The following is a 12,755-nucleotide window of genomic DNA, read 5'->3' as shown; positions in this document are numbered from 1 at the left end:
GAAGAGGCAACAGAGGTGGGCAGACGTTACAACCCCCATCCCTGCAGGGAAGGGGGGTGTCAGCAGACACTCTGGACACCCCAGGGGGTACCAAGACTGCACCCCCCAGAAAAGGCATCAGGCACTCTCTCGTCCTCCCACCTCCAACTTGCTGGCTCAAAAATCATGAGGGTTTGGAAAAGTTGGACCCCTTTGATTTGCGCTCTGTGCCTGGGGATGTGAGACACATTTCTACAGCCATCAGGGTACAAGGTGGACATGCAGATGCCGGGACCTCGCCAGCGTTCCGTGGAGCAGGGACTGCGTCACACTCAAGTCTTATGGGACACCCAGTCAGTGCCTTCACCCTTCTGTCCTCCTCCCCAGGAACACCCCAGTCAGACATGCACCGCCTTCAACACCGAACGCAGTCGCCCACAAGTTTCTACTCACAGGGAATCGGGCGCCATTTGTTCCCGTGCTCATGAAACCCTTGCCTTTTTCAAATCAAGCACACAAAGCCAGGCTCTGACTCATGCTTGGGGTGGAGCAGTCCAGGGGAGGAAGCTGGGGCTTTAGGAGCAGGCTCGGGTGCAATCCCATTTCACCCTGCCCTGACAACACAGCTTTGAGCAGTGCAGGAGCTGAGGATGGAGAAGGCTCAGGGGGTCCTATCCCTGCATATAAATACCTGGTGGGGGTATACTGAGCTCTTCTCAGCAGCGCCCAGCAACAAGGCAATGGGCACACACTGAGACACAGAACATTCCACTGAAAAAAAGCTTTTTCACTCTCTGGGTGGCTGAACACTGTAACCGGTTGCCCGAAGAGGTCGTGGAGCCTCCATGTGCGGAGATGCCCCAGTCCCAGCTGGACATACCCCCGGCAACCGGCTCTGGGTGACCCCGCTTTGAGCAAGGGTTGGACAAGAAGCCTCCAGCATCGGGGACCCAGTGGCTTTGGGCTACACCCTGTGCAGAGGACGCCTGTGAGATGCAGCGCAAGAGCACAGCACCTGCGGCAACCTTGCCCCAGGGGCACGGAGGAGCTGCCACCTTCCCCAGAGGCAGCGGGTTTCTCCTTGGCCCGTGGGGCGGCGGGTGTGATGCAGGAGGGTTTTGTCACCAGACTGTGTGAGTGACGTGATCCAAAGGAACAGGGCAGACTCTGCCAGCAAAACATCCTCAGGCCCAGCGTGAGAGGAGGGCTTTGTCCCGCTGGAGCTGGCTGCCAGCGCATGCCGGGAAGCACACGGTCCCTCGTCCTTGCCCAGATGGTGTTGTCACAAGCTTTTGCCCCTCTGATTTTCTGAGATGTCTCAGACCGCGCACAGGCTGCATTCGCTGAGCTGGTCCTGAGACCACTGTGCGCCGGTGGCCGGTGGCCCAGGAGGGTGGCGACAAGCTCAGGCACTCCAGGAAAGGGTTTCTGCACATTTGTAGTAAAGACTTTGAATCGAAAGCCACGCAGCCAGGGAGACAGTTTATAGGTGCTCTGTGCACTGAGGTGTATCTATGGAGCCGCACTTTTGCCAGCACCGTATGTTTTGTTTTGTAAATAAATCCTCTCTGGGGTCTCCACTTCGCTCGTACTGGAGGAACTGGCTGGGCATTCACTGCCTGTGGTGTGATGGCTCCAGCCACACGGGGCCAACGCGGTTCTCTGGAATGAGCGGCCCCACCGCGTCCACCTGGACAAGCCAGGGAGGGCAGCAGGGGAGGGAGAAGGAAAACCCTTGCAGCGGCTGCACTGTGAGATTAGCACAGAGATGTCATGGTGGAGAGCAGATACTCCTGACACAAATCCTCACGCAATCAGGGGGGAGATAAGATGTCAGCTCTAGTGATAACCCAGCTCAATAAAATAAACTTTCAAGCAATTATGAAAAAATAAAATGGATTGTGCTGGCATAATCTGACAACGCACTGACAGTGGGAGCAGGCAGGCATCGTGATAGAGGGGGTCCCGCAGCAGAGTGCAGTTCCATTAGACACACTGACTCCTCGTATAGCACCGATGAGTCGTGCCGGAGAAAAGCGCTGTAAGTCCCTGGCCTTCGAGTTTACTCTAGAACTCCCGTTAAGATCAGAGGGTTGTGCTCTCCGGCTCTCTCCAGCCTTCTTGCTAAGCTTCCGTTAGATAACAGAGGCTCTTATCTCGGGGCGAGGAGGAGGAAGCAGCCCTGTAGCAGACAGACCGTTTCTTTTCTTAACAGGCACTCTGGTTTTGCCCCGCTTTCCTAGACAAGCTCATGTCTTCCCTGGTTTCCCCCCTGCCCCCAGGTGTTCATTTTGTGATCATAAAGCAGATTCAGACCAGGTCTCCAGCAAATTTAAATCTAAATTTAAATTTAAAAAGCAAAGTCTGTTTAGCACTGGGAGGGGCTTTACCCTGCCTGTCTCTGGCCTTCAGAAACCTCCCCAGGCAGTCACCTGAGGCTCCGAGGTGGACGCTCTCATCCTAAAATACTGCCCAACACCTGCAGCATCAATTTCAGACTAGAGGTGGTGATCCTTCTCCATCGATGAAGCCTAGGCACCCAGCTCAGCCTCGACCCTTGGGCCAGAATGGGGCCGCTCAGTGGAGTCCTGACCAGAGGGACCTTGAGGAGGTGGATGCTGTTCCTGGAGCCCCGGCTGACCGGCTGGTTCCTCCTGGCTGGCACGTTCTCACCTTGCTCTGGAGTGGGTGTGAGCTGCTCAGGGGTACAGGCTGGGGCGCAGCAGGGTGCATCATCACGGCTCCTCTGAAAGAAAAGTGCTTAAATGGTGCCCCAGGGGGTAGAAGTGAAAGGATCAGAGCACAGAAAACAGCTCTGGTCAGGGTCCAGGTTGGGTGGCCACACCAAAACAAAATCTGGGAGGACCCGTCACCTTGCATGGTGGTCCAGAAACCCACCAACTCCCAGCAAAAGTGGCATGGGTCATCACCAGCCCAACTTTAGGGACACTGGCACAAAGCCACGTCTAAAAGCCGGTTGATGTAACTCCCACCCCGCTGACTCAGATTACTAGGCCCTCGGCCGAGGAGCGCTGAGGGATCTGGTGGAGTTGGGAACAGTCAGGGTGAGGTTCATGGTTGGACTGGAGGATCTTCAAGGGCCTTTCTAACCCAGATGATTCTGTGTGATTCTGTGATCTGTGAGTGGTGATGGTATTGCATGGCGTTCCACGTTACAGCATTACAGCTGGTACAAGGTATGAAATTACCGCCGCGATGATGGACAGAGTTCACTGCCATAGTTTGAAATATTTGGTAGTAGCCCCTCCTCCAGTTCCGGAGAAGACACCACAATAACACGCTGATGTTGTGAGGAATTTGAAAAAAAGTCAGAAAAAACCCACATCGACATATGCGAGTATACATGTGCATGTGTGTATGGCTGTACACCTCGTCCAGACCGGGGTGTCCCCAGCACCGAGGGCTGCTGGGCCCTGCACTGGCGTGTGTCCCTGCACACACACACACGCGTGTGAACAACTGACAGAGGATACACCCAGCTTGTCCCCTCTGTCCATCCCTTTGCCCGCTCTGCTTCCCTGACCCACCAGCACATCGACATCTACAAGAGTCCAGCCAGATTTTATTAAAGCATCATCTCAGGTTTAAAAATTCTACTGAAAGCCCTGCGGGACTGTTGCAGACATCGGTCCCCGGGCAGCCTGCGGGAGCCGAGCAGGGGGCAGACGGGCGGGGGTGCAGACGCCTGCCTGCGGGTGGATCCTCCGTCGCCCACCACTGCTCCACCTCTGGGGACCGGCAGCCCCCACCCCACGTCAGCAGAGGTACTGATCTCCGAAAGGCCTGTGGAAAGATCCCATCTCCCACTCCAGGATCCAACCCACCCTTCCCCTCTCTCATCCTACACAGGCTGGGCTTAGGATGGGCAATGGGATGTGGCTTCACTGATGGCAAATCGTGCCTGATGGATTTGGTGACCTACAACGGGGTTACAGCGCCGGTGGGTAAGGGAAGAGCCACTGACGTCATCTGTCTGGACTTGTGCAAAGCATCTGACACTGTCCCACATGACATCCTCGTCTCTAAATTGAGAGAGGTGGGTTTGATGGATGGACCCCTCAGGGGATCAGGAACTGGCTGGGTGGTTGCACCCAAAGAGTTGTGGTCAATGGCTCCATGTCCAAGTGGAGAGTGATAGATTTAGATGAGCTATCAGGCAGAAATTGTTCCCTGTGAGGGGGGTGAGGCCCTGGCACAGGTTGCCCAGAGAAGCTGTGGCTGCCCCCTCCCTGGAAGGGTTCAAGGCCAGGTTGGACGGGGCTTTGGGCAACCTGGGCTAGTGGAAGGTGTCCCTGCCCGGGGCAGGGGGGTGGGACGGGGTGGGCTTTGGGTCCGTCCCAACGCAAACCATTCCATGATGCCGTGACTCCGTGATCCTCTCGTGTCCCCGCACACTCCGGGTACCCCCGGACCCGTCCCCCGGCGCTGAGCCCGACCTAGGCCTTGGGGCCGTGGGCCCTGCGCCAGCCGGGGGGGCGGCTGCGTGTGAGGGGCCGCCCTGAGGGAGGCCCCCAGCAGCGCCTCGGATGGGCGGGAGCTACCGCCCCCCCCGGCCCCCCGCGGCCCCCGACAAGCGTGTGCGCGGCGCTGGGCCCGTCCCGCCGCGCGGGGGGGGGGGGCGTGGCCGTGGGCGGTGGGCGGGGGCCGTGGGCGGGGCCGGTGGGGGGCTGGGGCGGGGGAGCGGGGCGGTTCCGGCGGGTCGGCGCGGCCATGTCGGTGTTCGTGACGCGGCGGATCCCGGCCGAGGGGCTGCGGGTGCTGTCCCAGGCCGGCGGGTGAGCGCGGGGCCGGGCCGGGCCGGGCGGGTCCCGGGGCCGGGGCCGGCGGTGACGGGCCGCGCTCCCGCCGCAGGTGCCGCGTCCAGCTGTGGGACTCGGAGGAGCCTGTGCCGCGGGCCGAGCTGCTGTCGGGGGTGGCGGGGACGCGCGGGCTGCTCTGCCTCCTGTCCGACCGCATCGACCGCGAGGTGCTGGAGGCCGCCGGTGGGTGCGGGCTGCGGCCCCGGCCCCTCACGGTCCCTCCCCTCCCGTCCATTCCCGGTCCCTTCCCCGTCCCCTCCTGTCCATTCCCCGTCTCCTCTCATCCCCTCCCGGTCCCTCCTGGTCCCGTTCCGTCCATTCCCGGTCCCCCCCGGCCCCCCCCGAGCAGCCAGATGCTGGTGGTGTCTTGCAGGGCCCGGCCTGAAAGTCATCAGCACCATGTCCGTGGGGTTCGACCACCTGGCCCTGGACGAGATCAAGAAGCGGTAACGCCGCCGGGGACGGGGCGGCAGCAGCGGGAGCGGCCCGGGGCTCGTCCTGCTCGCTGCGGGAGGGGCCCGGCGGGAGGACCGGGGTCCGGATGGGGTCTGTGACCCGCACCTCCCACCTGCTGGGGTGTGCCCGGGGCCACCCCCAGCCCCACTGGGCCCGGAGGAGCCCATGGCTCGGCTGGGGTGACCCCCCCGCGGCCGCGCCGGGCAGAGCCCGCGGTGGGGGGCTGAGGACCCGCGGGGGGGTCTTCCTGCGCCCAGACGAGGTGCAGCTTCAGCACTTCGCCCGGAAATCTGGCGGTGGCACCCCGGGGCCGGCGGCGTTGCCCCAGGGGCCTGTGGTTGCCTTGCAGGGGGATCCGCGTGGGGTACACCCCCGACGTGCTGACCGACGCCACCGCGGAGCTCTCCGTGGCCCTGCTGCTGGCTGCCTGCCGGCGGCTGCCCGAGGCGGCTGAGCAGGTCAAGACGTGAGTACCGGCTCGGACAGAGCAGGCCCCCGCAGCCTCACCCGGCTTGTCCCGGGCGCTCTCAGGCCGAGGTGGGGTCCCCTGCGGTTCCGAGGCTCTGGGGGGCTGCGGGAGCAGCAGCACTGCCCCGGCTGCGCGAGGAGGAGCCCCCGAGGGAGGGGACACACGAGGCCACCGTGGACCCCTCGAGGACGGCCCGTGCGGAGGGTCCGGCCGGGGCGCAGGGGTGGCAGCAGTGCTGGGGCTGCGCTGAGTGGTGCCTGAATTCAACCAGTCCCAGGGCAGCAGCTGCTACGCGCACGAGGCCCAGGTGGATTCCTGCCGGAGACCCCCGAGGTGGCTCGGAACCGAGGGGAGGGAGGCCGTGAGGTGGTCTGTCGGGTGCTGTGCTCTCTGGAGAGCTTGCCCAAACGCCAGGCTGGGCTACGAGCTCGCCCCCGCTGCTGCCTGACCCCTGCTCCTGTCTGGCTCTCTCTGGTAGCGGCGGCTGGACGACGTGGAAGCCCTTATGGATGTGTGGCTACGGCCTGTCCAATAGCACGGTGGGCATCATAGGCCTGGGCAGAATTGGTAAGTGCAGGTCAGGCGCCAGGTTTGTGTGTCCCCAGCGGTGGCAGGGTGGGTTTGGGGGTGTCCCCGGTGCTCACCTCTGTAAAATGTGAGAACAACAGGGAGAGCTGCGCGGAGCCTCTCTGAACAGCGATCAGGGAGAGTGTTAAATTTCGCCTGACTGTGGGTATCTCTAGGCTGGGTTTATTAACAGCTCAGAGTTGGGCCATCACCTCAATGAGTGGCAGCGGCTGACAAAAAGCACCGTCTATATCTATGATTCTATGTAACATTTACAAAAAGTCTTTGGTGTTTTCCCAGGAACTCTCAGTTCTTAACTCTTCATCAATTTCAAAAGTCCATTATATTCCACAGCCTCAGCTAGTTCTCATTGTTCCGTTCCAGTTCTTCTTCTGACGCCACTGCTCACTGATGCAGTCTTTGCTCATCACGGTTACTTATCTTCTTAAACAATCTTCATCATAACTCACCTTTAGACTTCTGAGAAAAAACTCAAGATGTTCTATTGAAAGCTTAGGTAGAACAAGCAGTTTCTATATACTGAATTCTCTTAATCTAGCAAAGCACCTGTGTTTAGTCAATTAATCATCCTTTGTTAAAACTGTCTCTCTAGGATTAGCTTGACTGGGATTTAAACCAGCCTTGGGCTGAGGCTATCCAAGCAGCAGGCTAAGGACACTTTCCAGGCCTGTTGAGCAGCGTTCCGGTTGCCTTGGTAACGTTACAGCATCGCTCAGTCCTGAACACATTTCACCAGGCCTTAAAATCTATTTATTTAAAATATACCTGAGGTTACATTTAAAATTCTTCTACAAGAGCGTAAAAGTTTAAAGCATTCACACGCATCCACTGTGTCTGAACACCACAGCAAACTGGACGTCGTCCTCCCGATCTTCAGTTAAAGAAATGCCCTGACAAAGTCCAGGGTGACGCGCTGCTCATCGTCCCGCTGTGGACTTTGTCAACAGGCGGCTGTTTCCCTCCTCGCTTTCCGCTTTGCTGCCCAGGCTGGCTGCAGGCCCCACGCCCTGTGGCTCCCCTTCCGCAGTGTCCCTGTCGGGGAGTTCGGGAGGAGCAGCAGAGACCCCCACCCTGGGAGGACAGAGCACCCAGGGAGGCCCGACAGACCCCGCGGCCCGGCGCTGGTCACTGCGGGACAGACAGCCTTCCCTCTCGCCCCTAGGACAGGCCGTCGCCCGCCGCCTGAAGCCATTCGGGGTCAGGAAGTTTTTGTACGCTGGCAGTCACCCCAAACCAGAGGCTGCTGCGGAGTTCGGGGCCGAGTTCGGTGAGTGGTGGCGGGCGGTCATCCGCCCATTGGGGCGCGGAGCACGGCGAGGTGTCTGTACCTGCCGCATCTGCCCTGTCCATCTGCGGTTTCCAGCTCGTTTCTCTCCCAGGAGGAAGGGGATCCCAGCAGGGAGGGAGGGGGAAGTGGTGGCGGCCCCGAGATGTCCTGCGGGGAGGAGAGGGGGGGCTGAGGCCGGTGCAGATCTTCACTGGGGGGAAACCTCAGCTGCTGAGAACAAGTATCAGCTTTAACCTCCTGCTTTGAAATGGATGTCACCATCCAGCCCGGCCTGGGAATGTCTCTTACCTGCTGAACGGGACTTTTCTGGGACCCTGTTACAGACCCAAGACTTCCACCAAATGCTAACTTTTTGCTCCAAAGCCAGCACATTTTTACACAAAGTCACTGGCAGAACTTGTCTTGCGCCTTGCACGTTCCTCTCACCTCCAGGAGCGAAAGTGGCACAAGTCCTTACCTGTAGGTACTGTATAGAGAGATTTAGTGCTGGTACAGACTGCTGCCGCTGTATTTTGCTCTCTAAACATGAAATACGAACCAGAGCCTCCTCTGGGACAGACAGCTGAAGCATCGCTGGATTCCCCTTCACTTGATTTTATTTCAGAAGCGATAGAAAAGGCCGCAGTGGTGTCTGTAGGAACATGCGCGGTTCCCGTTGGGTGTTTGCTGGTCCTTGTGCCTCCCGCTCTGCGGGAAAGGGTTGGCCGGACGAGGGCGAGCCCTGCGGACCAGGGGGGGTGTCTGAGGTGTGTTGGTGAGCAGAGCCCCTGAGCAGAGCTGTGACCTGTGCTCCCCCGCTCAGCCCCCCTCACCAGGCTGGCCCAGGAGTCAGACTTCGTCGTGGTGACATGTGCTTTGACTCCAGCCACCCAGGGAATGTGCAACAAGGATTTCTTCGGCAGAATGAAGAAGACCTCTGTGTTCATCAACACGAGCAGGTAACCGCAGCCCTGTCCCCTGCACGGGGCAGGGGAGAACCCGTCTGGCCCGGCTGGGACCCCCGGGCTCTCCCCACACGGCCGGGCAGCCGGAGCGGGAGCAGGGGCAGCTCCTTGTGCTGGGAGGAGGGTCCCAGCTCCGCTCCGGCAGCCCCAGGGATGTGGGGGTGCCACCGCCCAGCCCGTGCCACGTGGCCCGTGGCCTGGGTGCGCACCCCTGGGAGGCCACGGGGCCGCTCAGCAGCGTCACGGGCCTCTCCCTCTGCGTTTGCCAGGGGGGCCGTGGTGAACCAGGAGGACCTGTACGACGCGCTGGCCCATGGCCAGATTGCCGCGGCAGGCCTGGACGTCACGACGCCGGAGCCGCTGCCTGCTGACCACCCTCTGCTCTCCCTCAAGAACTGCGGTGAGTGTCCATGGGGCGGCCAAGCCCCCGCCCCACTCTGGCAGCCCATGCCTCAGGGGCCTCCCGTGTGCGCGGCGGGGACCCACAGGCGGCTGTGACAAGGAGTCCCACTCCCCGTGAGCCCACGGGGCGAACAGGCACTGGAACGCGGAATGACGGCGCAGTCAGGTGTATTTAAGACGACTAGGTAGCCACCATGCAAAGCAGGAGCTGCTAGAGGGTGGTGATGTAAAACAAGGGTGGGAGGTATTTTAATTCTCCCAAAGGCGGTTGAGATCGGCTCCTTTCTTAACACCTTCCTGGTGGATCTCCACTTGACGGGCCAAGGCATGGGGTGAAATTCTGATACCAGCACGTGCCTGGATGGGAAACTAAATCCCTGATCGTGCCCTGCCAAGGTCTGGCGTAACCTCCTGGGCATATATTCTGCTAGAAAAGTTTCCCGTGTGGGTAAAAACCTGGGCGCTGAGTCTGCCTGGAGAGTCTTGGCCTCGGGAGAGCTGTGGCCGCGGCAGCGCTCGCCAGCTTGCCCATCCCTGTGCGCTGGGCTGCCGGGCGCAGGTTCAGCGTGTCACACAGCTCGTTTAGGAGCCGGCCCTGTCCTGGCTTCTGCGTTCCCCGCAGCTGTCAGGAAATCAGACAGTCCCGAGCTGAAGAGGCCAGCAAGTGCTGGCCCTGCGGGATGAGCAGAGGGTTCTTTGCAGATGGTCTTGCTGCATCCCCTGGACAGCCCAAGGCAACTGCCACGAGGAAGGTGGATCCCGGCCAGCTCAGGCAGCCTGGTTTTGGGTATTAATGGGCGTCAGACAGGTAGGAGGGTGCTGGTCCCGGGACTAAGTGCGTGTCTCCTGCAGAGGAGGTTCGGTCAGGAGAGGAAGGCTGGTTAGGAGAGGCTCGCTCAGCTGCTGCGGCGCTTCAGCACTGCCCGGCTGCTGGAGCAGAGACGGGAGCGCCTGCAGCCTGCGGCCAGGAGACGAACGCTGCTGTTTTACCAGCGATCTCCAGAAGGCTGGGAGCTGCCCCGTGCGGCTGGGCGATGTTGGCAGCCCCGGCTGTTTTCCTGGGATCCTTGCTGTTCCCATGGCCTTGCCGTGCACCGGCGCAGCTCCATCCCCACAGGCCTGGCACGAGTTTGGGACAGCTCCTGGCCTGTCCGCTGCCTTCCCTCGTCTGCCCTTCAGTGGGGAACTTGGCCAGGAGCTTCCCTCGCCTCTCCGGACAGGGAGCGCGTGGGTCAGGCCAGTTCCTGAGTGGGACTTACTGGGACATGAGCCAAACTGGCTCGCTTGTACCCCTCGAGGCAGAACAGAGAAAGAAATGCGACACGGAGGAGGCTCTGCTTTCTGGTTAGAAAATAAACCTCCACCACGGCCTGTGACCCACGGCCGGCGCCGCGGCCAGGTGGTGCCTGTTCCCACCTGAGCGCTCGGCTTCGCCGGCATGGCCAGCCCTGCCGAGAGCTGGAGGCACGAGCCGGGCCAGCACCGCTTCCTCCAGCATCCTCGAGTGCCTCGGCTGCTCAGTCCACGCCCCGGCATGAGCTCTGCCACGCGTCTGCGCTGGCAGGGGCAGAGCACCGCAGCAGCTGCGCGGGTGGCAGCAGCCTGTGCTCTCCAGGGTGAGGTTTTTGGAGTAGGAAGAGTCTGCCTTGTAAAGAAACCATAGAGACATCCATGAAAATTTGGAGCTGCCCATGACTGAGTGTCCACTTCTGGAACACAAGTTGTTGCTTTGATTGTCTTGTTGCTAAAAACTATTATTTTTTATTTGTTTGCTTTGGTTCCCATAGTAGTGTGAGAAATGATAAAAGCAGAGACTTTCTGGAAGTACTTGCAGGACTTCAGAGATCTTAGAGCTCTGGAACAACACCAAGCAAGACAAAAATAAATACATGATGTATTATGTATTAAATAAATACATAATGTATTTATTTTCACAGGAATGAGGCTTTGATTCTGAAACTATTCACAGATTTCACCCCAAACTGCCAAATAGTTTCAGCAGCTGGAGGAACACAGTTTAAGTAGAGCAGGAAGGAGTGTTGACACGACTGTCACAGTGAACAAGGAGCCCGGGCTGGTTCTCAATGGGGGGTAGAAGGGACCTGCGTGGCCCCGCAGCCCTTGGCAGAGCCTCCTTCCCCCAGGGTGGCACATGTCGGGTGTTGAGGCTCCTGCGCTGCCCGTAGATACTCCCTGTTGTAAAACCAGCGGAGATTGCAGTGCGGGCTCTTATCCGTACCTTGGGCAAGCACGCTCCACTAACGTGATAATAATTTACCACTAAAGCAGCTTTGGCTCGTTCCTCTGCGTGGTGTAGAAGGAGCCTTTTCACACAGGAGGATAAAAATCCCTGCCCTGACCATCCTGCGGCGTGCCAGCTCTGTTTGGCAGGGGCTGTTTGTGCCTCTCAGGGGTGAACCAGGGGTCTCTAGAACACAGTGTTCCACAACAGCCCTCAGGCTCTTGCCCCAGTGGGTGTTGATTGGTGCCTGTCAGAACCTCCTGAAGCTGGGTGGCCATCGGGCAGCAGTGCACGGATTTCCCTGTGCTTCCACCTGCCACAGGAATAGTGTTTCACATCCGTCACCGACTGGGGTTGTGCGGGACAGTGGGGACCATGCCTGAATGCAGAAAGGAGGCTCCACTTCTGGCCGCCTGTCTTTGGCCCGGAGGACTTGAAAAACAGCTCAGTTTTAGCCGTTGGTCAGACGTCTTTCCCAGTCCTCAGCAGCTGATGGTTTTGTTTCATGCTCCGTGTCTGACATCAGCTCCTGATGGAGCCATGGCTGGTGCGGACGCAGTTGTCCTGCCGTGGGAAGACCCTGGAAAGAGGCTGCGAGAGGTCGGCGAAGGTAAGAAACGAGCAAGTAACCCTCCCTGTTCCCTTGCAGTGATTCTGCCACACATTGGGAGTGCCACGTATGCCACGAGGACCACCATGGCCGTGCTGGCGGCCAACAACCTGCTGGCCGGGCTGCGTGGGGAGCCCATGCCCCACGAGCTGCTGCTGTGACGGGCACAGCTGGGCAGTGCCTCCCCCCGGAGAAGCCTCGCCGCGCCATCCCCCCGGTGCCTCCTCACCTCTGCAGCAGCACCGCGGTGCCTGGTGGGGGAACGGCTCCGTAGCCATTAAAGAGAAGCGGTGAATGTGTCATGTTGTGTCATTTGAGAACGGGGTGCCCGCGGGGCTCCTGGGGTCGCAGGCAGAGGCCGGGCAGTTCCGTGCTTGAGCTCCCAGCTCGCAGCCAGGACGGGGGCGGGGAGGCAGTTGCTGCATCCGCTGCTGCCACAGGAGCCGCTGCCCAGCCTGTGTGAAAAGGTCTTGTTGAGTCAGCACCAAGGCGTGATGTCTCCGTTCTTCAGGTGTCCACAGAAAAGCAAACCAGCCTTGCGCAGCTGCCCTGGCACCTCCAGCGCTGCCTCCTGTACCTGTGACTCCGGGCTGGGCTCTGAAGCCAACTGGAATTGGTGCTGGGAGGTTCTGCAACCCCCCGCTCATTCCAGCCTCAGCCCCGCTCCCGCTTCACCGTTTTGCCAGACATGCAGGAGAAGTTGAGCGGGTGCCAAGGCCCCAGCTGCTGCGGGATGCTGGGATCAGCGCGTTTCAGGGGCTCGGGGGGTTCTGTCTGTCCTGCAGCCACTGTCCCGCTTCTATACCTGGGGGCTGGAACACACCTCTCCCTGCCACCCCCCCACAGCAGATTCTGCTCCCGCCGGTGAAGCACTCGGCAAGACGCACAGCTGGGGTTGCTCCTGGGGCTGCTCACCCCGACTGCGCCCTTCCTTGAGGACAGAGAAGGGCGGCCGCG

General features: G+C 60.1%; 1 protein-coding gene across 1 annotated transcript; it reads left to right on the top strand.

Annotated features, from left to right (window-relative positions):
• The first annotated feature begins 4,665 nt into the window (after positions 1-4,665).
• GRHPR (glyoxylate and hydroxypyruvate reductase) lies at positions 4,666-12,097 on the top strand. Its single transcript, XM_074856450.1, has 9 exons — positions 4,666-4,775; positions 4,852-4,982; positions 5,173-5,245; positions 5,605-5,721; positions 6,203-6,291; positions 7,475-7,579; positions 8,403-8,538; positions 8,814-8,944; positions 11,838-12,097. Exons 1-9 carry the CDS (start codon positions 4,711-4,713, stop codon positions 11,957-11,959), a joined length of 969 nt encoding a protein of 322 aa, XP_074712551.1. The 5' UTR covers positions 4,666-4,710; the 3' UTR covers positions 11,960-12,097.
• Positions 12,098-12,755: the final 658 nt, after the last annotated feature.

The sequence above is a fragment of the Strix uralensis genome, chromosome Z (assembly GCF_047716275.1).
Source record: "Strix uralensis isolate ZFMK-TIS-50842 chromosome Z, bStrUra1, whole genome shotgun sequence".
NCBI lineage: Eukaryota > Metazoa > Chordata > Aves > Strigiformes > Strigidae > Strix > Strix uralensis.
The sequence above is the reverse complement of the archived record's forward strand: the minus strand, read 5'-3'. Positions and strand labels throughout refer to the sequence as shown.